Here is a 27444-nt window from a genome sequence, read left to right as displayed (position 1 = left end):
GGTGACTAGTCAGGAAAACAGACCTCCAGACCCCAGAACACCTCACCAGGTGACTAGCCAGGAAAACAGCCATCAAGACCCCAGAACACCTCACCAGGTGACCATCCAGGAAAAACAGAGAGAGAACAGCCCTCCAGACCCCAGAACACCTCACCAGGTGACTAGCCAGGAAAACAGACCTCCAGACCCCAGAACACCTCACCAGGTGACTAGAGAGGAAAACAGCCCTCCAGACCCCAGAACACCTCACCAGCCAGGAAAACAGACCTCCAGACCCCAGAACACCTCACCAGGTGACCATCCAGGAAAACAGAGAGAGAGAGAACAGCCCTCCAGACCCCAGAACACCTCACCAGGTGACAAGAGAGGAAAACAGCCATCCAGACCCCAGAACACCTCACCAGATGACTAGTCAGGAAAACAGAGGTAAACAGCCATCTAGACCCCAGAACACCTCACCAGGTGACTAATCAGGAAAACAGAGGAAAACAGACCTCCAGACCCCAGAACACCTCACCAGGTGACTAGTCAGGAAAACAGAGGAAAACAGACATCCAGACCCCAGAACACCTCACCAGGTGACTAGCCAGGAGAACAGACCTCCAGACCCCAGAACACCTCACCAGGTGACTAGCCAGGAAAACAGACCTCCAGACCCCAGAACACCTCACCAGGTGACAGTCCAGGAAAACAGCCCTCCAGACCCCAGAACACCTCACCAGGTGACTAGCCAGGAAAACAGACCTCCAGACCCCAGAACACCTCACCAGGTGACCATCCAGGAAAACAGCCCTCCAGACCCCAGAACACCTCACCAGGTGACCATCCAGGAAAACAGAGGGAGAACAGCCCTCCAGACCCCAGAACACCTCACCAGGTGACTACCCAGGAAAACAGACCTCCAGACCCCAGAACACCTCACCAGGTGACTAGTCAGGAAAACAGAGGAAAACAGACATCCAGACCCCAGAACACCTCACCAGGTGACTAGCCAGGAAAACAGACCTCCAGACCCCAGAACACCTCACCAGGTGACTAGCCAGGAAAACAGACCTCCAGACCCCAGAACACCTCACCAGGTGACCATCCAGGAAAACAGACCTCCAGACCCCAGAACACCTCACCAGGTGAACATCCAGGAAAACAGAGAGAGAACAGCCCTCCAGACCCCAGAACACCTCACCAGGTGACTAGATAGGAAAACAGCCCTCCAGACCCCAGAACACCTCACCAGGTGACTAGAGAGGAAAACAGCCCTCCAGACCCCAGAACACCTCACCAGGTGACCATCCAGGAAAACAGCCCTCCAGACCCCAGAACACCTCACCAGCTGACTAGAGGAAAACAGACCTCCAGACCCCAGAACACCTAACCAGGTGACCATCCAGGAAAACAGAGGGAGAACAGCCCTCCAGACCCCAGAACACCTCACCAGGTGACTAGAGGAAAACAGCCATCCAGACCCCAGAACAACTCACCAGGTGACTAGTCAGGAAAAAAGAGGTAAACAGCCATCAAGACCCAGAACACCTCACCAGGTGACCATCCAGGAAAACAGAGAGAGAACAGCCCTCCAGACCCCAGAACACCTCACCAGGTGACTAGCCAGGAAAACAGACCTTCAGACCCCAGAACACCTCACCAGGTGACTAGAGAGGAAAACAGCCCTCGAGACCCCAGAACACCTCACCAGGTGACTAGAGAGGAAAACAGCCCTCCAGACCCCAGAACACCTCACCAGGTGACTAGTCAGGAAAACAGACCTCCAGACCCCAGAACACCTCACCAGGTGACTAGCCAGGAAAACAGACCTCCAGACCCCAGAACACCTCACCAGGTGACCATCCAGGAAAACAGCCCTCCAGACCCCAGAACACCTCACCAGGTGACCATCCGGGAAAACAGAGGGAGAACAGCCCTCCAGACCCCAGAACACCTCACCAGGTGTATAGAGAGGAAAACAGCCAGGAAAACAGACCTCCAGACCCCAGAACACCTCACCAGGTGACTAGAGAGGAAAACAGCACTCCAGACCCCAGAACACCTCACCAGGTGACTAGCCAGGAAAACAGAGGTAAACAGCCATCAAGACCCCAGAACACCTCACCAGGTGACCATCCAGGAAAACAGAGAGGAAAACAGCCCTCCAGACCCCAGAACACCTCACCAGGTGACTAGCCAGGAAAACAGAGGTAAACAGCCATCAAGACCCCAGAACACCTCACCAGGTGACCATCCAGGAAAACAGAGAGAGAACAGCCCTCCAGACCCCAGAACACCTCACCAGGTGACTAGAGAGGAAAACAGCCCTCCAGACCCCAGAACACCTCACCAGGTGAACATCCAGGAAAACAGAGGAAAACAGACCTCCAGACCCCAGAACACCTCACCAGGTGACTAGCCAGGAAAACAGACCTCCAGACCCCAGAACACCTCACCAGGTGACCATCCAGGAAAACAGAGAGAGAGAGAACAGCCCTCCAGACCCCAGAACACCTCACCAGGTGACTAGCCAGGAAAACAGACCTCCAGACCCCAGAACACCTCACCAGGTGACAAGAGAGGAAAACAGCCATCCAGACCCCAGAACACCTCACCAGATGACTAGTCAGGAAAACAGAGGTAAACAGCCATCTAGACCCCAGAACACCTCACCAGGTGACTAATCAGGAAAACAGAGGAAAACAGACCTCCAGACCCCAGAACACCTCACCAGGTGACTAGTCAGGAAAACAGAGGAAAACTGACATCCAGAGCCCAGAACACCTCACCAGGTGACCATCCAGGAAAACAGAGGAAAACAGACATCCAGACCCCAGAACACCTCACCAGGTGACTAGTCAGGAAAACAGACCTCCAGACCACCTCACCAGGTGTCTAGACAAGAAAACAGAACTCCAGACCCCAGAACACCTCACCAGGTGACTAGTCAGGAAAACAGAGGAAAACAGCCCTCCAGACCCCAGAACACCTCACCAGGTGTCTAGACAAGAAAACAGAACTCCAGACCCCAGAACACCTCACCAGGTGACTAGCCAGGAAAACAACCCACCAGACCCCATTACACCCTAACAGGTGACTAGTCAGGAAAACAGACCTCCAGGCCACAGAACACCTCACCAGGTGACTAGCCAGGAAAACAGCCATCAAGACCCCAGAACACCTCACCAGGTGACTAGTCAGGAAAACAGACCTCCAGACCCCAGAACACCTCACCAGGTGTCTAGACAATAAAACAGAACTCCAGACCCCAGAACACCTCACCAGGTGACTAGTCAGGAAAACAGAGGAAAACAGCCCTCCAGACCCCAGAACACCTCACCAGGTGTCTAGACAAGAAAACAGAACTCCAGACCCCAGAACACCTCACCAGGTGACTAGCCAGGAAAACAACCCACCAGACCCCATTACACCCTACCAGGTGACTAGTCAGGAAAACAGACCTCCAGACCCCAGAACACCTCACCAGGTGACTAGCCAGGAAAACAGCCATCAAGACCCCAGAACACCTCACCAGGTGACCATCCAGGAAAAACAGAGAGAGAACAGCCCTCCAGACCCCAGAACACCTCACCAGGTGACTAGAGAGGAAAACAGCCCTCCAGACCCCAGAACACCTCACCAGCCAGGAAAACAGACCTCCAGACCCCAGAACACCTCACCAGGTGACCATCCAGGAAAACAGAGAGAGAGAGAACAGCCCTCCAGACCCCAGAACACCTCACCAGGTGACAAGAGAGGAAAACAGCCATCCAGACCCCAGAACACCTCACCAGATGACTAGTCAGGAAAACAGAGGTAAACAGCCATCTAGACCCCAGAACACCTCACCAGGTGACTAATCAGGAAAACAGAGGAAAACAGACCTCCAGACCCCAGAACACCTCACCAGGTGACTAGTCAGGAAAACAGAGGAAAACAGACATCCAGACCCCAGAACACCTCACCAGGTGACTAGCCAGGAGAACAGACCTCCAGACCCCAGAACACCTCACCAGGTGACAGTCCAGGAAAACAGCCCTCCAGACCCCAGAACACCTCACCAGGTGACTAGAGAGGAAAACAGACCTCCAGACCCCAGAACACCTCACCAGGTGACCATCCAGGAAAACAGAGGGAGAACAGCCCTCCAGACCCCAGAACACCTCACCAGGTGACTAATCAGGAAAACAGAGGAAAACAGACCTTCAGACCCCAGAACACCTCACCAGGTGACTAGTCAGGAAAACATGGGAAAACAGAGACATCCAGATCCCAGAACACCTCACCAGGTGACTAGCCAGGAAAACAGACCTCCAGAACACCTCACCAGGTGACTAGCCAGGAAAACAGACCTCCAGACCCCAGAACATCTCACCAGGTGAACATCCAGGAAAACAGAGGAAAACAGACCTCCAGACCCCAGAACACCTCACCAGGTGACTAGTCAGGAAAACAAAGGAAAACAGACCTCCAGACCCCAGAACACCTCACCAGGTGACTAGCCAGGAAAACATACCTCCAGAACACCTCACCAGGTGACTAGCCAAGGAAACAGACCTCCAGACCCCAGAACACCTCACCAGGTGACCATCCAGGAAAACAGACCTCCAGACCCCAGAACACCTCACCAGGTGAACATCCAGGAAAACAGAGGAAAACAGACCTCCAGACCCCAGAACACCTCACCAGGTGACAAGAGAGGAAAACAGCCATCCAGACCCCAGAACAACTCACCAGGTGACTAATCAGGAAAACAGAGGTAAACAGCCATCAAGACCCCAGAACACCTCACCAGGTGACTAATCAGGAAAACAGACCTCCAGACCCCAGAACACCTCACCAGGTGACCATCCAGGAAAACAGACCTCCAGACCCCAGAACACCTCACCAGGTGAACATCCAGGAAAACAGAGGAAAACAGACCTCAAGACCACAGAACACCTCACCAGGTGACTAGTAAGGAAAACACAGGAAAACAGACCTCCAGACCCCAGAACACCTCACCAGGTGACTAGCCAGGGAAACAGACCTCCAGACCCCAGAACACCTCACCAGGTGACTAGTCAGGAAAACATGGGAAAACAGAGACATCCAGATCCCAGAACACCTCACCAGGTGACTAGCCAGGAAAACAGACCTCCAGAACACCTCACCAGGTGACTAGCCAGGAAAACAGACCTCCAGACCCCAGAACACCTCACCAGGTGACTAGAGAGGAAAACAGAGGAAAACAGACATCCAGACCCCAGAACACCTCACCAGGTGACTAGCCAGGAAAACAGACCTCCAGACCCCAGAACACCTCACCAGGTGACTAGCCAGGAAAACAGACCTCCAGACCCCAGAACACCTCACCAGGTGACTAGCCAGGAAAACAGACCTCCAGACCCCAGAACACCTCACCAGGTGACCATCCAGGAAAACAGCCCTCCAGACCCCAGAACACCTCACCAGGTGACTAGCCAGGAAAACAGCCCTCCAGACCCCAGAACACCTCACCAGGTGACTAGTCAGGAAAACAGCAATCAAGACCCCAGAACATCTCACCAGGTGACCATCCAGGAAAACAGAGGGAGAACAGCCCTCCAGACCCCAGAACACCTCACCAGGTGACTAGTCAGGAAAACAGCCATCCAGACCCCAGAACATCTCACCAGGTGACTAGCCAGGAAAACAGACCTCCAGACCCCAGAACACCTCACCAGGTGACCATCCAGGAAAACAGAGAGAGAGAGAACAGCCCTCCAGACCCCAGAACACCTCACCAGGTGACTAGCCAGGAAAACAGACCTCCAGACCCCAGAACACCTCACCCACCAGGTGACTAGTCAGGAAAACAGAGGAAAACAGCCCTCCAGACCCCAGAACACCTCACCAGGTGACTACCCAGGAAAACAGACCTCCAGACCCCAGAACACATCACCAGGTGACAAGAGAGGAAATCAGCCATCCAGACCCCATAACAACTCACCAGATGACTAGTCAGGAAAACAGAGGTAAACAGCCATCAAGACCCCAGAACACCTCACCAGGTGACTAGTCAGGAAAACAGAGGAAAACAGACATCCAGACCCCAGAACACCTCACCAGGTGACTAGCCAGGAAAACAGACCTCCAGACCCCAGAACACCTCACCAGGTGACAAGCCAGGAAAACAGACCTCCAGACCCCAGAACACCTCACCAGGTGACTAGCCAGGAAAACAGACCTCCAGACCCCAGAACACCTCACCAGGTGACCATCCAGGAAAACAGAGGGAGAACAGCCCTCCAGACCCCAGAACACCTCACCAGGTGACTAATCAGGAAAACAGAGGAAAACAGACCTTCAGACCCCAGAACACCTCACCAGGTGACTAGTCAGGAAAACAGAGGAAAACAGACATCCAGACCCCAGAACACCTCACCAGGTGACTAGCCAGGAAAACAGACCTCCAGACCCCAGAACACCTCACCAGGTGACTAGCCAGGAAAACAGACCTCCAGACCCCAGAACACCTCACCAGGTGACCATCCAGGAAAACAGAGGGAGAACAGCCCTCCAGACCCCAGAACACCTCACCAGGTGACTAATCAGGAAAACAGAGGAAAACAGACCTTCAGACCCCAGATCACCTCACCAGGTGACTAGTCAGGAAAACATGGGAAAGCAGAGACATCCAGATCCCAGAACACCTCACCAGGTGACTAGCCAGGAAAACAGACCTCCAGACCCCAGAACACCTCACCAGGTGACCATCCAGGAAAACAGACCTCCAGACCCCAGAACACCTCACCAGGTGAACATCCAGGAAAACAGAGGAAAACAGACCTCCAGACCCCAGAACAACTCACCAGGTGACTAGTCAGGAAAACACAGGAAAACAGCACTCCAGACCCCAGAACACCTCACCAGGTGACTAGTCAGGAAAACAGAGGAAAACAGACCTCCAGACCCCAGAACACCTCACCAGGTGACTAGCCAGGAAAACAGACCTCCAGACCCCAGAACACCTCACCAGGTGACTAGTCAGGAAAACACAGGAAAACAGCACTCCAGACCCCAGAACACCTCACCAGGTGACTAGTCAGGAAAACACAGGAAAACAGCACTCCAGACCCCAGAACACCTCACCAGGTGACTAGTCAGGAAAACAGAGGAAAACAGACCTCCAGACCCCAGAACACCTCACCAGGTGACCATCCAGGAAAACAGAGAGAGAACAGCCCTCCAGACCCCAGAACACCTCACCAGGCCACAACCCAGGAAAACAGACCTCCAGACCCCAGAACACCTCACCAGGTGACAAGAGGAAAACAGCCATCCAGACCCCAGAACAACTCGCCAGGTGACTAATCAGGAAAACAGAGGTAAACAGCCATCAAGACCCCAGAACACCTCACCAGGTGACTAATCAGGAAAACAGACCTCCAGACCCCAGAACACCTCACCAGGTGACTAGTCAGGAAAACAGAGGAAAACAGACATCCAGACCCCAGAACACCTCACCAGGTGACTAGCCAGGAAAACAGACCTCCAGACCCCAGAACACCTTACCAGGTGACTAGAGAGGAAAACAGACCTCCAGACCCCAGAACACCTCACCAGGTGACCATCCAGGAAAACAGAGGGAGAACAGCCCTCCAGACCACAGAACACCTCACCAGGTGACTAACCAGGAAAACAGACCTCCAGACCCCAGAACACCTCACCAGGTGACTAGCCAGGTAAACAGCCATCCAGACCCCAGAACACCTCACCAGGTGACTTGTCAGGAAAACAGAGGAAAACAGCCATCCAGACCCCAGAACACCTCACCAGGTGACTAGCCAGGAAAACAGCCCTCCAGACCCCAGAACACCTCACCAGGTGACTGGCCACAATTGTATTTTTTGTTCAAGCTGGGATGAAGCGTGGCTATGCCTTTACTAAAAAATAGCTGTGTGTGTGTGTGTAGTGTAGTTACCTGCAGTGTTCCTCTTCAGGGTTGGAGAACGCCAGAAGCAGCAGCCCAATGTTTATCACCACTGTGTTAGTCTCTGGACACACCTGATACACACAAATACACACCATTACCGTCTGACCAGATGTGAGTGTGTGTGCGTATATATATATATATATATATATATACATATATACACACACAGTGTGTAAGTGTGCACGCTTGTAGACTAAGTGTCTGCAGATGCTCCTGTGTGTGAACGCATGGGTATATGTATGTATATATATCTATATCTCTATTTCACACACGGCTACAGATGAAGTCAGAAGTTCATGCACTTTAGCCAAATACATTTAAACTCAGTTTTTCACAATTCCTGACATTTAATCCCTGTAAAAAAAAATCCCTGTCTTAGGTCAGTTAGGATCACCACTTTATTTTAAGAATGTGAAATGTCAGAATAATAGTAGAGAGAATGATTTATTTAAGCTTTTATTTCTTTCATCACAATCCCAGTGGGTCAGAAGTTTACATACACTCAATTAGTATTTGGCAGCATTGCCTTTAAATTGTTTAACTTGGGTCAAACATTTCAGGTAGCCTCCCACAATAAGTTGTGTGAATTTTGGCCCATTCCTCCTGACAGAGCTGGTGTAACTGAGTCAGGTTAGTAGGCCTCCTTGATTGCACACACCTTTTCAGTTCTGCCCACAAATGTTCTGTAGGATTGAAATCAGGGCTTTGTGATTGCCACTCCAATACCTTGACTTTGTTGTCCTTAAGCCATTTTGCCACAACTTTGGAAGTATGCTTGGGGTCATTGTCCATTTGGAAGACCCATTTGCAACCAACCATTCACATAATTTACCTTCCTGATGACATTTATTTTGTGAAGTGCACCAGTCCCTCCTGCAGAAAAGCACCCCAGTCTGCTATCACAGTCTGGAACATGTTCCGGGATTCTCTGATGGCATTGAAGAGTACACCACATCAGTCAGTGGATTTATCAATAAGTGCATCGAGAACATCATCCCCACAGTGACTGTATGTACATAACCCAACCAGAAGCCATGGATTACAGACAACATTCGCACTGAGCTAAAGGCTAGCGCTGCTGCTTTCAAAGTGCGGGACTCTAACCCGGAAGCTTACAAGAAATCCTGCTATGCCCTGCAACGAACCATCAAACAGGCAAAGCGTCAATACAGGGCTAAGATTGAATCATACTACACCGGCTCCGGCGCTCGTCTTATGTGGCAGGGATTACAAACTATTACATACTACAAAGGGAAGCACAGCCGCGAGCTGCCCAGTGACACGAGCCTACCAGACGAGCTAAATCACTTTATGCTCGCGTCGAGGCAAGCAACACTGAGGCATGCATGAGAGCATCAGCTGTTCCGGACGACTATGTGATCACGCTCTCCGTGGCCGACGTGAGTAAGACCTTTAAACAGGTCAACATACACAAAGCTGCAGGGCCAGACGGATTACCAGGACGTGTGCTCCAGGCATGTGCTGACCAACTGGCAGGTGTCTTCACTGACATTTTCAATGTTTCAGTGTCCCTGATTGAGTCTGTAATACCAACATGTTTCAAGCAGACCACCATAGTCCCTGTGCCAAAGAACACTAAGGCAACCTGCCTAAATGACTACAGACCCGTAGCACTCACGTCTGTAGCCATGAAGTGCTTTGAAAGGTTGGTAATGGCTCACATCAACACCATTATCCCAGAAACCCTAGACCCACTCCAATTTGCATACCGCCCAAACAGATCCACAGATGACGCCATCTCTATTGCACTCCACACTGCCCTTTCCCACCTGGACAAAAGGAACACCTATGTGAGAATGCTGTTCATTGACTACAGCTCAGCGTTCAACACCATAGTACCCCTCAAAGCTCATCACTAAGCCAAGGATCCTGGGACTATCTCCGACAACGACGAGACAGTCTATAGGGAGGTCGTCAGAGACCTGGCCTTGTGGTGCCAGAATAACAACCTATCCCTCAATGTCGCCAAGACTAAGGAGATGATTGTGGACTACAGGAAAAGGAGGACTGAGCACGCCCCCATTCTCGTCGACGGGGCTGTAGTGGAGCAGGTTGAGAGCTTCAAGTTCCTCGGTGTCCACATCAACAACAAACTAGAATAGTCCAAACACACCAAGACAGTCGTGAAGAGGGCACGACAACGCCTATTCCCCCCAGGAGGCTGAAAAGATGTGGCATGGGTCCCGAGATGGCACATATATATATGTATGTCGATAGTGTATCTAGGTCTATAGTGTGTATATAGGTCTATAGTGTGTATATAGGTCTATAGTGTGTATATAGGTCTATAGTGTGTATATAGGTCTATAGTGTATAGTGTGTATAGTGTATAGTGTGTATATAGTCTATAGTGTGTATATAGTGTATAGTGTGTATATATAGTCTATAGTGTATAGTGTGTATATAGTGTATAGTGTTTATATAGTCTATAGTGTATAGTGTGTATATAGTGTATAGTGTGTATATAGTGTATAGTGTGTATATAGTCTATAGTGTATAGTGTGTATATAGTCTATAGTGTATAGTGTGTATATAGTCTATAGTGTCTATATAGTCTATAGTGTGTATATAGTGTATAGTGTGTATATAGTGTATAGTGTGTATATAGTGTATAGTGTATAGTGTGTATATAGTCTATAGTGTGTATATAGTCTATAGTGTATAGTGTGTATATAGTCTATAGTGTATAGTGTGTATATAGTCTATAGTGCATAGTGTGTATATAGTCAATAGTATATAGTGTATAGTGTGTATATAGTGTATAGTGTCTATATAGTCTATAGTGTATAGTGTGTATATAGTGTATATATAGTGTATAGTCTATAGTGTATAGTGTGTATATAGTGTATAGTGTGTATATAGTGTATAGTGTATAGTGTGTATATAGTCTATAGTGTATAGTGTGTATATGGTGTATAGTGTGTATATAGTGTGTAGTGTGTATATAGTCTATAGTGTATAGTGTGTATATAGTCTATAGTGTATAGTGTGTATATAGTCTATAGTGTATAGTGTGTATATAGTGTATAGTGTGTATATAGTGTATAGTGTGTATAGTGTGTATAGTGTGTATATAGTGTATAGTGTGTATATAGTGTATAGTGTGTATATAGTCTATAGATAGTGTATATAGTCTATAGTGTGTATATAGTGTATAGTGTGTATAGTGTGTATATAGTGTATAGTGTGTATATAGTCTATAGTGTGTATATAGTCTATAGTGTATAGTGTGTATATAGTCTATAGTGCATAGTGTGTATATAGTCTATAGTGCATAGTGTGTATATAGTCAATAGTATATAGTGTATAGTGTGTATATAGTGTATAGTGTCTATATAGTCTATAGTGTGTATATAGTGTATAGTGTGTATATTGTGTATATAGTCTATAGTGTATAGTGTGTATATAGTCTATAGTGCATAGTGTGTATATAGTCAATAGTATATAGTGTATAGTGTGTATATAGTGTATAGTGTCTATATAGTCTATAGTGTGTATATAGTGTATAGTGTGTATATTGTGTATATAGTCTATAGTGTATAGTGTGTATATAGTCTATAGTGTATAGTGTGTATATAGTGTATAGTGTATATAGTCTAGTGTGTATATAGTGTATAGTGTATATATAGTCTATAGTGTATAGTGTGTATAGTGTGTATATAGTGTATAGTGTGTATATAGTCTATAGTGTGTATATAGTCTATAGTGTATAGTGTGTATATAGTCTATAGTGTATATATAGCGTATAGTGTATATAGTCTATAGTGTGTATATAGTGTATAGTGTATAGTGTGTATATAGTCTATAGTCTATAGTGTGTATATAGTCTATAGTGTATATATAGTCTATAGTGTGTATATAGTGTATAGTGTGTATATAGTGTATAGTGTGTATATAGTCTATAGTGTATAGTGTGTATATAGTCTATAGTGTATATAGTGTATAGGTCTATAGGTGTATATAGTATATAGTGTATAGGTCTATAGGTGTATATAGTGTATAGTGTATATAGTGTATAGGTCTATAGGTGTATATAGTATATAGTGTATAGGTGTATATAGTGTATATAGTGTATAGTGTATATAGTGTATAGGTCTATAGGTGTATATAGTATATAGTGTATAGGTCTATAGGTGTGTATATAGTCTATAGTGTATAGGTCTATAGTGTGTATATAGTCTATAGTGTATATAGTGTATAGGTCTATAGAGTGTATAGTGTATAGGTCTATAGGTGTATATAGTGTATATAGTGTATAGGTCTATAGGTGTATATAGTGTATTGTGTATAGGTCTATAGGTGTATATAGTGTATAGGTCTATAGGTGTATATAGTGTATATAGTGTATAGGTCTATAGGTGTATATAGTGTATAGTGTATAGGTCTATAGGTGTATATAGTGTATAGGTCTATAGGTGTATATAGTGTATAGGTGTATATAGTGTATAGGTGTATAGGTGTATATAGTGTATATAGTGTATAGTGTATAGGTCTATAGGTGTATATAGTGTATATAGTGTATAGTGTATAGGTCTATAGGTGTATATAGTGTATAGTGTATAGGTCTATAGGTGTATATAGTGTATAGTGTATAGGTCTATAGGTGTATATAGTGTATATAGTGTATAGGTCTATAGGTGTATATAGTGTATATAGTGTATATAGTGTATAGGTCTATAGGTGTATATAGTGTATAGGTCTATAGGTGTATATAGTGTATAGTGTATAGGTCTATAGGTGTATATAGTGTATATAGTGTATAGGTCTATAGTGTGTATATAGTGTATAGTGTATATAGTGTATAGGTCTATAGGTGTATATAGTATATAGTGTATAGGTCTATAGGTGTATATAGTATATAGTGTATAGGTCTATAGGTGTATATAGTGTATAGTGTATAGGTCTATAGGTGTATATAGTCTATAGTGTATAGGTCTATAGGTGTATATAGTGTATATAGTGTATATAGTGTATATAGTGTATAGGTCTATAGGTGTATATAGTGTATAGGTCTATAGGTGTATATAGTGTATATAGTGTATATAGTGTATAGTGTATAGTGTATAGGTCTATAGGTGTATATAGTGTATATAGTGTATATAGTGTATAGTGTATAGGTCTATAGGTGTATATAGTGTATAGTGTATAGGTCTATAGGTGTATATAGTCTATAGTGTAGAGATATATATATGTATGGTGTATTTATGTACCTCCAGTATAACAACGTCGTAGTCGTTGAAGGAACAGAACTGAGCAGCCCAGCGGGCGTCGCTCCGGATCACCTCGTTGATCAGGTACTCAAAGTCCAGAGTCAACTGCTCCACACACACACTCTGTAGGACAGACACATTAGCATGTTCTGGTTTACTGCAGGTCTAAACATTAACTCACACACTCTGTAGGACACAGACACACACTCTGTAGGACACAGACACACACTCTGTAGGACACAGACACACACTCTGTAGGACACAGACACACACTCTGTAGGACACACACACACACTCTGTAGGACACACACACACACTCTGTAGGACACACACACACACTCTGTAGGACACACACACACACACTCTGTAGGACACACACACACACACTCTGTAGGACACACACACACACACTCTGTAGGACACACACACACACACTCTGTAGGACACACACACACACACTCTGTAGGACACACACACACACACTCTGTAGGACACACACACACACACTCTGTAGGACACACACACACTCTGTAGGACACACACACACTCTGTAGGACACAGACACACTCTGTAGGACACAGACACACTCTGTAGGACACACACACACACACTCTGTAGGACACACACACACACACTCTGTAGGACACACACACACACACTCTGTAGGACACACACACACACACTCTGTAGGACACACACACACACACTCTGTAGGACACACACACACACACTCTGTAGGACACACACACACACACTCTGTAGGACACACACACACACTCTGTAGGACACAGACACACACTCTGTAGGACACAGACACACTCTGTAGGACACAGACACACTCTGTAGGACACAGACACACTCTGTAGGACACAGACACACTCTGTAGGACACAGACACACTCTGTAGGACACAGACACACTCTGTAGGACACAGACACACTCTGTAGGACACAGACACACTGTAGGACACAGACACACTCTGTAGGACACAGACACACTCTGTAGGACACAGACACACTCTGTAGGACACAGACACACTCTGTAGGACACAGACACACTCTGTAGGACACAGACACACTCTGTAGGACACAGACACTCTGTAGGACACACACACTAGCATGTTCTGGTTAACTGCAGATCTAAAACAATAACACACACTCTGTAGGACACACACACTCTGTAGGACACACACACACTCTGTAGGACACACACACTAGCATGTTCTGGTTTACTGCAGGTCTCCTGGACTTGGGTTCCTTCCAAATACTAAGTGAAGACAACAGGTGTAAATATTAACACTCAGGCCCTGTGTCTCAGACACATCTCTCCTTCTGCTGATCTAGTTATCTCCATTGGTAGGGCTGGATTTTATTCTCTCACACACACCTGTCCGTTGTGGGGCCCAGTGACCAGCTGTAGGTTGCGTCCCTTCAGGTCAGTCACAGTGAAGGGCAGCTGGACCTTATCATCCTCATAACCTAGAGGAAGAGATAGAGTGAGGGAAGAGAGAGAGGGGGAAGAGAGAGAGGGGGAAGAGAGAGAGGGGGAAGAGAGAGAGGGGGAAGAGAGAGGGATAGAGGGCGAGACAGAAATAGAGGGAGGAGTTTCAGCTTCCTATTTACATGACCAAGCACATTGTGTGTTACATGTGAAAACTTCTACAGTGTGTCTGTCTCACCTCCTGCATCCTGCTCTGGCGCCCCCGGCTGTGGCATGCGGTACTGCAAGCGGGTGTAGTTGACATATCCCGGCTCGCTGCAGCCTGCTTCCTGAGAAGAATGAGGAGTGGGGGGGGGCGAGGAGGAGGAGGAGGAAGCAGGAGACGTCACCGCACTACACTGAATAGAGTCCTCCGGCAAAGGTCGCAACAAACTTTGGTTCCCAGCTGAAGTGGAAGTCTGTGGTGCGCTAGTCAGTTGATCCGTTTGTGTGTCTTCCCTCTGTTCTCTGTCCCTCTCCACGCTCACCCCTTCTCTCTCAGTCACGACGGCCTCCTCTCCTACTTCACTCCCCTCCGTTTTCCCTCTCCTCTCCCCTCCCTCGTTTTCTCTCCCTCCTCCCTGGGCACGTCTGAAGAGGTCGGCGGCGAACTCTCGCGCCCGGGCGGCAGCGTGTGATTGGCTAGGGGAAAGAGGGGCGGGGCTTGGTTTGGCGGTTAGCAGGCGGCTGTCGGGTGACCCGTGAGAGGAAGAGGATGAAGAGGGCGATGGAGGGGTTTGATGTTCTAAGGTGGGGGCTGTGGCTCTCTTTCTGAACAGGATCTGAGAGGAATGACCCTGCTCACCTGCTGACAACACAGGAGACGAGACTCAGTAATATCCCACAGGGGACTCAGTAATATCCCACAGGGGACTCAGTAATATCCCACAGGGGACTCAGTAATATCCCACAGGGGACTCAGTAATATCCCACAGGGGACTCAGTAATATCCCACAGGGGACTCAGTAATATCCCACAGGGGACTCAGTAATATCCCACAGGGGACTCAGTAATATCCCACAGGGGACTCAGTAATATCCCACAGGGGACTCAGTAATATCCCACAGGGGACTCAGTAATATCCCACAGGGGACTCAGTAATATCCCACAGGGGACTCAGTAATATCCCACAGGGGACGGGAGATAGTCATATCATCACACAGGAGAAACAAAAAAGAGAGGGAAAATGAATGAGACAGAAAGAGAGAAGGGGTAGAGAGAAATTAAACTGAACCAGAAAGGTGAAGTGTGTGTTTGCGTTGTCTCCTACCTGGACAGAGGGACACAGAGCAGGCCACCAGGGAATAGGAGGTGTTGAGGAAGATCACCTGGTCTTTCTTCAGCTGGAAGGCAGGCTGGAAGGTGGGGAAGGGATAGACCACCTGGTACCGACTGTTCAACATATAGCCATGTTCCAGACACTCTCCACTACCTAGAGAGAGAGAGAGAGACACTGTTCAACATATAACCATGTTCCAGACACTATCCACTACCTAGAGAGAGAGACTGTTCAACATATAACCATGTTCCAGACACTATCCACTACCTAGAGAGAGAGACCATGTTCCAGACACTTTCCACTACCTAGAGAGAGACTGTTCAACATATAACCATGTTCCAGACACTCTCCACTACCTAGAGAGAGAGAGAGACACTGTTCAACATATAACCATGTTCCAGACACTCTCCACTACCTAGAGAGAGAGAGAGAGACTGTTCAACATATAGCCATGTTCCAGACACTATCCACTACCTAGAGAGAGAGACCATGTTCCAGACACTATCCACTACCTAGAGAGAGACTGTTCAACATATAACCATGTTCCAGACACTCTCCACTACCTAGAGAGAGACTGTTCAACATATAACCATGTTCCAGATACTCTCCACTACCTAGAGAGAGAGACTGTTCAACATATAGCCATGTTCCAGACACTCTCCACTACCTAGAGAGAGAGAGACCATGTTCCAGACACTCTCCACTACCTAGAGAGAGACTGTTCAACATATAACCATGTTCCAGACACTCTCCACTACCTAGAGAGAGAGACCATGTTCCAGATACTCTCCACTACCTAGAGAGAGAGACTGTTCAACATATAGCCATGTTCCAGACACTCTCCACTACCTAGAGAGAGAGAGACCATGTTCCAGACACTCTCCACTACCTAGAGAGAGACTGTTCAACATATAACCATGTTCCAGATACTCTCCACTACCTAGAGAGAGAGACTGTTCAACATATAACCATGTTCCAGACACTCTCCACTACCTAGAGAGACTGTTCAACATATAACCATGTTCCAGACACTCTCCACTACCTAGAGAGAGACTGTTCAACATATAGCCATGTTCCAGACACTCTCCACTACCTAGAGAGAGAGACCATGTTCCAGATACTCTCCACTACCTAGAGAGAGAGACTGTTCAACATATAGCCATGTTCCAGACACTCTCCACTACCTAGAGAGAGAGAGACCATGTTCCAGACACTCTCCACTACCTAGAGAGACTGTTCAACATATAGCCATGTTCCAGACACTCTCCACTACCTAGAGGGAGAGAGACTGTTCAACATATAACCATGTTCCAGACACTCTCCACTACCTAGAGAGACTGTTCAACATATAACCATGTTCCAGACACTCTCCACTACCTAGAGAGAGACTGTTCAACATATAGCCATGTTCCAGACACTCTCCACTACCTAGAGAGAGAGACCATGTTCCAGACACTCTCCACTACCTAGAGAGAGAGACCATGTTCCAGACACTCTCCACTACCTAGAGAGAGAGAGACTGTTCAACATATAACCATGTTCCAGATACTCTCCACTACCTAGAGAGAGAGACTGTTCAACATATAACCATGTTCCAGACACTCTCCACTACCTAGAGAGAGAGAGAGAGACTGTTCAACATATAGCCATGTTCCAGACACTCTCCACTACCTAGAGAGAGAGAGAGACTGTTCAACATATAGCCATGTTCCAGACACTCTCCACTACCTAGAGAGAGAGAGACTGTTCAACATATAACCATGTTCCAGACACTATCCACTACCTAGAGAGAGAGAGAGAGAGAGAGAGAGAGAGACTGTTCAACATATAGCCATGTTCCAGACACTCTCCACTACCTAGAGAGAGAGAGACTGTTCAACATATAACCATGTTCCAGACACTATCCACTACCCAGAGAGACTGTTCAACATATAACCATGTTCCAGACACTATCCACTACCTAGAGAGAGACTGTTCAACATATAACCATGTTCCAGACACTCTCCACTACCTAGAGAGAGAGACCATGTTCCAGACACTCTCCACTACCTAGAGAGAGAGAGAGAGAGAGAGAGAGAGAGACTGTTCAACATATAACCATGTTCCAGACACTCTCCACTACCTAGAGAGAGAGAGACTGTTCAACATATAACCATGTTCCAGACACTCTCCACTACCTAGAGAGAGAGAGAGACTGTTCAACATATAACCATGTTCCAGACACTATCCACTACCTAGAGAGAGAGACCATGTTCCAGACACTCTCCACTACCTAGAGAGACTGTTCAACATATAGCCATGTTCCAGACACTCTCCACTACCTAGAGGGAGAGAGACTGTTCAACATATAACCATGTTCCAGACACTCTCCACTACCTAGAGAGACTGTTCAACATATAACCATGTTCCAGACACTCTCCACTACCTAGAGAGAGACTGTTCAACATATAGCCATGTTCCAGACACTCTCCACTACCTAGAGAGAGAGACCATGTTCCAGACACTCTCCACTACCTAGAGAGAGAGACCATGTTCCAGACACTCTCCACTACCTAGAGAGAGAGAGACTGTTCAACATATAACCATGTTCCAGATACTCTCCACTACCTAGAGAGAGAGACTGTTCAACATATAACCATGTTCCAGACACTCTCCACTACCTAGAGAGAGAGAGAGAGACTGTTCAACATATAGCCATGTTCCAGACACTCTCCACTACCTAGAGAGAGAGAGACTGTTCAACATATAGCCATGTTCCAGACACTCTCCACTACCTAGAGAGAGAGAGACTGTTCAACATATAACCATGTTCCAGACACTATCCACTACCTAGAGAGAGAGAGAGAGAGAGAGAGACTGTTCAACATATAGCCATGTTCCAGACACTATCCACTACCTAGAGAGAGAGACTGTTCAACATATAACCATGTTCCAGACACTATCCACTACCTAGAGAGAGAGAGAGAGAGAGAGAGAGAGAGACTGTTCAACATATAGCCATGTTCCAGACACTCTCCACTACCTAGAGAGAGAGAGACTGTTCAACATATAACCATGTTCCAGACACTATCCACTACCCAGAGAGACTGTTCAACATATAACCATGTTCCAGACACTATCCACTACCTAGAGAGAGACTGTTCAACATATAACCATTTTCCAGACACTCTCCACTACCTAGAGAGAGAGAGACTGTTCAACATATAACCATGTTCCAGACACTCTCCACTACCTAGAGAGAGAGACCATGTTCCAGACACTCTCCACTACCTAGAGAGAGAGAGAGAGAGAGAGAGAGAGAGAGAGAGAGACTGTTCAACATATAACCATGTTCCAGACACTCTCCACTACCTAGAGAGAGAGACTGTTCAACATATAACCATGTTCCAGACACTCTCCACTACCTAGAGAGAGAGAGACTGTTCAACATATAACCATGTTCCAGACACTATCCACTACCCAGAGAGACTGTTCAACATATAACCATGTTCCAGACACTCTCCACTACCTAGAGAGAGAGACCATGTTCCAGACACTCTCCACTACCTAGAGAGAGAGACCATGTTCCAGACACTCTCCACTACCTAGAGAGAGAGAGAGAGAGAGACTGTTCAACATATAGCCATGTGTGTATATGTGTATATGTGTGTGTGTGTGTGTATGTGTGTATGTATGTGTATATGTGTGTATGTGTGTATGTATGTATGCGTGTACCTGTGCGTATGGTAGAGGCATTTGGAGGGCAGCACTGAGAGCAGGGTCTGAGAGGAGGCATGGAGGCGATGGTTATGTAGATATCTCTGTTGTTCTCATCACTCATCATCAGATTCATCAACACTGAGCTGGAGCTACGAGTACTGACACAGAGAGGGGGAGAGAGAAGAGTATGGGGAAGGGTGGGTAGAGTGTAGGGGTGTTGGAGGGAACGGAGAGATGAGGGAGGGAGAGCGAGAGGGAGGGAGAGAGAGAGTATGGGGAATGGTGAGTAGAGTGTAGGGGTGTTGGAGGGAAAAGAGAGATGAGGGAGGGAGAGAGAGAGGGAGGGAGAGAGAGAGTATGGGGAAGGGTGGGTAGAGTGTAGGGGTGTTGGAGGGAAAAGAGAGATGAGGGAGGGAGAGAGAGAGGGAGGGAGAGAGAGAGTATGGGGAAGGGTGGGTAGAGTGTAGGGGTGTTTGAGGGAAAAGAGAGATGAGGGAGGAAGAGAGATGAGGGAGGGAGAGAGATGAGGGAGGGAGAGAGAGAGTATGGGGAAGGGTGGGTAGAGTAGGGGTGTTGGAGGGAAAAGAGAGATGAGGGAGGGAGAGAGAGAGGGAGGGAGAGAGGGAGTATGGGGAAGGGTGGGTAGAGTGTAGGGGTGTTGGAGGGAAAAGAGAGATGAGGGAGAGAGAGAGGGAGAGAGAGAGGGATGGAGAGAGAGAGAGAGTATGGGGAAGGGTGGGTAGAGTGTAGGGGTATTGGAGGGAAAAGAGAGATGAGGGAGAGAGAGGGAGAGAGAGAGGGAGGGAGAGAGAGAGAGAGTATGGGGAAGGGTGGGTAGAGTGTAGGGATGTTGGAGGGAAAATAGAGATGAGGGAGGGAGAGAGAGAGGGAGGGAGAGAGAGAGAGAGTATGGGGAAGGGTGGGTAGAGTGTAGGGATGTTGGAGGGAAAATAGAGATGAGGGAGGGAGAGAGAGAGAGAGTATGGGGAAGGGTGGGTAGAGTGTAGGGATGTTGGAGGGAAAAGAGAGATGAGGGAGGGAGAGAGAGAAAGAACGTGCAGAAATGTCCAGTCACTGATCTGATCACAGACATCATCTCTACAAAGACCAAATGTACGCTGGCTTGATGTCTTACTTGAAGCCAAAGATGACGATCTTGGAGTGGTCGTTGGGCCACTCACACACTGTCAGGTAGAGATCACTGTAGATGTCCTCACCTGTAAACAGACGCACATGGTGCACCTGAGAGAGAGAGAGAGAGAGAGAGAGAGAGAGAGAGAGAGAGAGAGAGGGAGAGAGGGAGAGAGTGGGTGGAGAGAGAGAGGGGAGTGTGGGTGGAGAGAGAGAGGGGAGTGTGGGTGGAGAGAGAGAGGAGGTGGGTGGAGAGAGAGAGGAGGTGGGTGGAGAGAGAGAGGAGGGGGGTGGAGAGAGAGAGGAGGGGGGTGGAGAGAGAGAGGAGGGGGGTGGAGAGAGAGAGGAGGGGGGTGGAGAGAGAGAGGAGGGGGGTGGAGAGAGAGAGGAGGGGGGTGGAGAGAGAGAGGAGGGGGGTGGAGAGAGAGAGGAGGGGGGTGGAGAGAGAGAGGAGGGGGGTGGAGAGAGAGAGGAGGGGGGTGGAGAGAGAGAGGAGGGGGGTGGAGAGAGAGAGGAGGGGGGTGGAGAGAGAGAGGAGGGGGGTGGAGAGAGAGAGGAGGGGGGTGGAGAGAGAGAGGAGGTGGGTGGAGAGAGAGAGGAGGGGGGTGGAGAGAGAGAGGAGGTGGGTGGAGAGAGAGAGGAGGTGGGTGGAGAGAGAGGAGGTGGGTGGAGAGAGAGGAGGGGGGTGGAGAGAGAGGAGGGGGGTGGAGAGAGAGGAGGGGGGTGGAGAGAGAGGAGGGGGGTGGAGAGAGAGGAGGGGGGTGGAGAGAGAGGAGGGGGGTGGAGAGAGAGGAGGGGGGTGAAGAGAGAGGGGGGGGGTGGAGAGAGAGGAGGGGGGGTGGAGAGAGAGGAGGGGGATGGAGAGAGAGGAGGGGGGTGGAGAGAGAGGAGGGGGATGGAGAGAGGAGGGGGGTGAAGAGAGAGAGGAGGGGGGTGAAGAGAGAGAGGAGGGGGGTGAAGAGAGAGGAGGGGGGTGGAGAGAGAGGAGGGGGGTGGAGAGAGAGGAGGGGGGGTGGAGAGAGAGGAGGGGGGGTGGAGAGAGAGGAGGGGGGGTGGAGAGAGAGGAGGGGGATGGAGAGAGAGAGAGGAAGTGGAGAGAGAGAGGAGGTGGAGAGAGAGGAGGTGGATGGAGAGAGAGGAGGGGGATGGAGAGAGAGGAGGTGGAGAGAGAGAGAAGGTGGAGAGAGAGGAGGTGGAGAGAGAGGAGGGGGGTGGAGAGAGAGAGGAGGGGGATGGAGAGAGAGGAGGGGGATGGAGAGAGAGGAGGGGGATGGAGAGAGAGGAGGTGGAGAGAGAGAGGAGGGGGGTGGAGAGAGAGAGGAGGGGGGTGGAGAGAGAGAGGAGGGGGAGAGAGAGGAGGTGGAGAGAGAGGAGGGGGGTGGAGAGAGAGGAGGGGGATGGAGAGAGAGGAGGTGGAGAGAGAGGGAGAAGAGAGATGATAAGTTTTAAAAAAGGGCACAATGGGACAACAGAATGATGAAGGAGAGATTAAATCATCTCCATCTCCTCTCCATTGTAGCTGGTGTAACTGTTGACAGGCCAATCAGCAACACATCATCCACCTCATTACTGCTATAAGGACTGGAGACCACTTCCAGTCAGCCCATGTACTGTAGTAGGTCTGCTCTACAGGCCCACATCCCTTCAGGCCACACGGACAGTCCAACCTACCTGTTTGAGTCTGCTGTGTAGGTTGAACTCCCACCAGTAGAGGTGATAGGTGTAGAAGGAGAAGTCATCGTCCTCTCCACAGTCACTGGTGTAGGACAACACGTAACGACCACACTTAGTGAACCCCAGGAAGATGTGTCTGGAACAAGAGAGAGGGAGGGGTGTGAGAGAGAGAGGGAGGGGTGTGAGAGAGAGAGGGAGGGGTGTGAGAGAGAGAGGGAGGGGTGTGAGAGAGAGAGGGAGGGGTGTGAGAGAGAGAGGGAGGGGTGTGAGAGAGAGAGGGAGGGGTGTGAGAGAGAGAGGGAGGAGTGTGAGAGAGAGAGGGAGGAGTGTGAGAGAGAGAGGGAGGAGTGTGAGAGAGGGAGGAGTGTGAGAGAGGGAGGGGTGTGAGAGAGGGAGGGGTGTGAGAGTGGGGACACAAAGTGTGTGTGGAGATGATTTAATTGACGAGTTCAGTTGGCTCAATGCACTCTCCACTCTTCCCAGAGCGCCCGCTGATGCTGTAACTAGCAAATTGGTTGTCTCTTCTCACTTCGGTCGCAGAATTCTGTTACGTCAAGCCTTGGATTCAGCCAGTAATGATCGCAAACTGGCTCTAACCAGAATAGAAAGAGGAGTGGGAGGCCCCGGTGCACAACTGAGCAAGAGGACAAGTACATTAGAGTGTCTAGTTTGAGAAACAGACGCCTCACAAGTCCTCAACTGGCAGCTTCATTAATAAGTACCCACAAAACACCAGTCTCAACGTCAACAGTGAAAAGGAGACTCCGGGATGCTGGCCTTCTGGGCAGCAATGTATAAGTGACCCCAAACTTTTTAACTGTAGTGTATATAAATACACACACAGCAACAGTCAAAGGTTTGAACTGTAGTGTATATACACACACAGCAACAGTCAAAGGTTTGAACTGTAGTGTGTATATACACACACAGCAACAGTCAAAGGTTTGAACTGTAGTGTATATACACACACAGCAACAGTCAAAGGTTTGAACTGTAGTGTGTATATACACACACAGCAACAGTCAAAGGTTTGAACTGTAGTGTATATACACACACAGCAACAGTCAAAGGTTTGAACTGTAGTGTATATAAATACACACAGCAACAGTCAAAGGTTTGAACTGTAGTGTATATACACACACAGCAACAGTCAAAGGTTTGAACTGTAGTGTATATACACACACAGCAACAGTCAAAGGTTTGAACTGTAGTGTATATACACACACAGCAACAGTCAAAGGTTTGAACTGTAGTGTGTATATACACACACAGCAACAGTCAAAGGTTTGAACTGTAGTGTATATACACACACAGCAACAGTCAAAGGTTTGAACTGTAGTGTGTATATACACACACAGCAACAGTCAAAGGTTTGAACTGTAGTGTATATACACACACAGCAACAGTCAAAGGTTTGAACTGTAGTGTATATACACACACAGCAACAGTCAAAGGTTTGAACTGTAGTGTGTATATACACACACAGCAACAGTCAAAGGTTTGAACTGTAGTGTATATACACACACAGCAACAGTCAAAGGTTTGAACTGTAGTGTATATACACACACAGCAACAGTCAAAGGTTTAGACACCTACTCACTCCAGGGTTTTTCTTTATTTTATTGTGGAATTATAGTGAAGACAACAAAACTATGAAATAACACAAATCATGTAGTAAACCCACAAAAAAAAGTGATCAACAAATCAAAATATATTTTATATTTGAGATTCTTCAAAGTAGCCACCCTTTGCCTTGGTGACAGCTTTGCACACTTGGCATTCTCTCAACCAGCTTCAATTAACAGGTGTGCCTTGTTAAGTTAATTTGTGGAATTTCTTTCCTTCTTAACGCGTTTGATCCAATCAGTTGTGTTGTGACGAGGTAGGGGTGACATACAGAAGATAACTCTATTTGTCCATATTTGGGCAAGAACAGCTCAAATAAGCAAAGACAAACGACAGTCCATCATTCCTTTAAGACATGAAGGTCAGTCAATCTGGAACATGTCAAGAACTTTGAAAGTTTCTTCATGTGCAGTTGCAAAAACCATGAAGCACTATGATGAAACTGGCACTCATGAGGACCGCCACAGGAAAGGAAGACCCAGGGTTACCTCTGCTGCAGAGAATAAGTTACATTGAGTTAACAGCCTCAGAAATTGCAGCCCAAATATATGCTTCACAGAGTTCAACATCAACTGTTCAGAGGAGACTGTGTGAATCAAGCCTTCATGGTTGAATTGCTGCAAAGAAACCACTACTAATGGGCACCAATAAGAAGAAGACTTGCTTTGGCAAAGAAACACGAGCAATGGATGTTAGACCGGTGGAATCTGTCCTTTGGTCTGATGAGTCCAAATTTGAGATTTTTGGTTACAACCGATGTGTCTTTGTAATACGCAGAGTAGGTGAATGGATGATCTCCATATGTGTGGTTCCCACTGTGAAACAGAGGTGGTGTTGTGATGGTGCTTTGCTGGTGACACTGTATGTGATTTATTTAGAATTCAAGGCACACTGAACTAGCAGGGCTACCACAGCATTCTGCAGAGATATGCCATGCCATCTGGTTTGCACTTAGTGGGACTATCATTTGTTTTTTAACACAACAATGACCCAAAACACACCTTTAAGATGTGTTAGGGCTATTAGACCAAGAAGGAAAGTGATGGCGTGCTGCATCAGATGACCTGGCCTCCACAATCACCCAACCTCAACCCAATTGAGATGGTTTGGGATGAGTTGGATGGCAGAGCAAAGGAAAAGCATCCAACAAGTGCTCAGCATATGTGGGAACTCCTTCGAGACTGTTGCTGGTTGAGAGAATGCCAAGAGTGTGCAAAGCTGTCACCAAGCAAAGGGTGGCTACTTTGAAGAATCTCAAATATATGTATATTTTTTTGGTTACTATATGATTCCGTGTGTTATTTCATAGTTTTGATGTCTTCACTGTTATTATACAATGTAGAAAACAGTACAAATAAAACCCAAACTTTTGACTGGTACTGTATATACACACACACACACAGTATCTGTGTAAAGTTAAGACACACCTACTCACTCAAGTTTTTTGTCGTCATTATCACTATTTTCTACATTGTAGAAAGACACTCTTCCAAAACACTCACCCTGCTCTGAGGAACTCCTCGCTGACTATGTTCTTCAGGGGAACACAGACGCGCGGGGGTAGTTTCCTGAACAAGCGCTGAGAATACTGGCCAGACAACTATAGGAGAGAGGACGTGGAAAGTTAGTGGAAAGTGGTCAACGTACCCAATAAATAACCGCCATTGAAACAGCTTGTTAGTCCAGGGGGTCGTGTGTATAACCATCTCAGAGTAGTCGAGCGGATTTAGAATCCGTTTTGCCTTTCAGATTATGGGTAAGATTACTTGGACAGGAGGGACCTCAGATCAGCACCTACCCTGAGATGCTTGATACGCACAGCACTCGGATGAGGCTTGGTAGGAGTCCAGGAAACCAGTCTTAACCACTCTACCTACACACACACAGCAGTGTTCTGTCATCCAGGTCTCTAGGGTGTACACTGCATGGTTTTGTTCTAAATCAACATTAACACCTGATTTAACTCGCTGATCAGCATCATCTTTAACGTTAGCTGAAACAGAAGGCCAGCAGTCCCCAAGACCAGAATTGAAAAACATTGCAACACAGAGGAATCATGCCGTGCATAGTGATCTGAAATAGCCAGCGGCGACTACAAATGCAAAACTAGTCAATTGGCGCGTTAGCTTGTTGCGTTAGTGAATGCGAAATAAACAGGTAACGTGCGCTAGCTGGCTTACTGCTCGGTTCAACAAACGTTAGCTAGCTAAGTGGCTTGGGATAGACGGTTAACTAGTTAGCAACATTCCCTCACACAATATAGCAACCAGCTGGATAACTTAGTTATCATATATTGTAGCTAGGTTTTGGCCAAAGGTGGCTTGTTAACGAGTCAGCCTGCTAGCTAACGTTGGTGCTTAAAAACGCGTTAACTAGCTAGCATCCGCAGGGTCTGGCACTATCGAGACATTGACCCTGCGACTTCACATTCTTCGTCAAAGCCATGCTTGTGCCATTCTCTTGTCTAGTTTGTTGCATACCTTTCCACGGTTCAGAAGCTTGACGACATGTTCTTTGTGTTTTCTCTGCGTTTGTTTGTTACCGTCCTTTTCTGATTTCGAGCTGGGCGCCATTTTCCGCCGTAGTGTTCACTGGGCCCCGCCTACCTTCCGACCCATGGCCTTCCCATTGGTTCTCGATCATGGTGCGAGCAGTCCGATTGGCATACATGAACGTAAGTCAAAAACGAAAACAAATCTCCCAGCATGTGATTGGTTATAGGGTGAACAATATGATTGTTTTTGTCACAAATTAAGTTTGTAGTGATATTGTTGAAACTATGTGCAACAAAACATTCAATCCTCCAAGTATCTCAATACTTATTTATTTTTTTATTGTGAAGTTTTTAAAAACAAGCAGTAAAAAGTAAAAAAAAAAAAAAAAAGGCATACAACACATAACGACTTCTTGGAACACGAGGAAAAATAAAAGGTATCCCATCTGATGATGCAGCAATCTGATCTGAAGTCAGCAAGGGGACGGGGGCCTCGGGGACACAAACTGTGCCAAAACAACCAACATAACAAGCAGGCACACACTGTAGCAAGCATCCATAGAAACAGGGGCTTGTACACACAGTCAGTCGCACAGGCACACACAAACCCAGGCCCACCCTTTAGTTACTGAAAAATATGAACTAAGTAAAATTATAAGTGGGTGGGGGGAGGGGGGGAAAAAAATGCTGCTACTTCATCAACACAGGGAATGTTTTAACTGAACTAGACGTTAATTAAAAATGAAAATAAAAGCCTAAAAAGCAAAAAAATATCCTTTCGCTTGCAAAAAAACAACTCGTTTTTACAAACTGATGCTGAATATTAGTAATAGTTATACTCCAAAGTACTGCTAGACGACAGTTTATTCCTCAGGAAAAACAAACAAATGACA

The 27444-nt window shown here is 47.3% G+C and overlaps 1 protein-coding gene across 2 annotated transcripts in view; it reads right to left on the bottom strand.

Annotated features, from left to right (window-relative positions):
• Positions 1-26657, bottom strand: part of LOC139405412 (DDB1- and CUL4-associated factor 15-like) — a 37717-nt gene extending 11060 nt beyond the window's left edge. Inside the window, exons 1-10 of one of the 2 annotated variants that reach the window (XM_071147734.1) lie at positions 26538-26657; positions 25560-25657; positions 22429-22567; positions 20762-20868; positions 19642-19784; positions 15919-16080; positions 14848-15456; positions 14556-14647; positions 13171-13293; positions 7928-8010 (exon numbers count right to left, since the gene is read on the bottom strand). In XM_071147734.1, coding sequence (XP_071003835.1) covers positions 7928-8010; positions 13171-13293; positions 14556-14647; positions 14848-15456; positions 15919-16080; positions 19642-19784; positions 20762-20868; positions 22429-22567; positions 25560-25657; positions 26538-26630 — 1649 coding nt within the window. In that variant the 5' untranslated portion in view covers positions 26631-26657. The remainder of the gene's footprint in view (positions 1-7927; positions 8011-13170; positions 13294-14555; positions 14648-14847; positions 15457-15918; positions 16081-19641; positions 19785-20761; positions 20869-22428; positions 22568-25559; positions 25658-26537) is intronic. The other variant, XM_071147735.1, reaches the window with a different exon arrangement.
• Between the last annotated feature and the right edge of the window lie 787 nt (positions 26658-27444).

Source organism: Oncorhynchus clarkii, unplaced genomic scaffold (genome assembly GCF_045791955.1).
Source record: "Oncorhynchus clarkii lewisi isolate Uvic-CL-2024 unplaced genomic scaffold, UVic_Ocla_1.0 unplaced_contig_11936_pilon_pilon, whole genome shotgun sequence".
In the NCBI taxonomy this organism is placed as follows: domain Eukaryota; kingdom Metazoa; phylum Chordata; class Actinopteri; order Salmoniformes; family Salmonidae; genus Oncorhynchus; species Oncorhynchus clarkii.
This window is presented reverse-complemented; position numbering and strand designations above follow the sequence as displayed.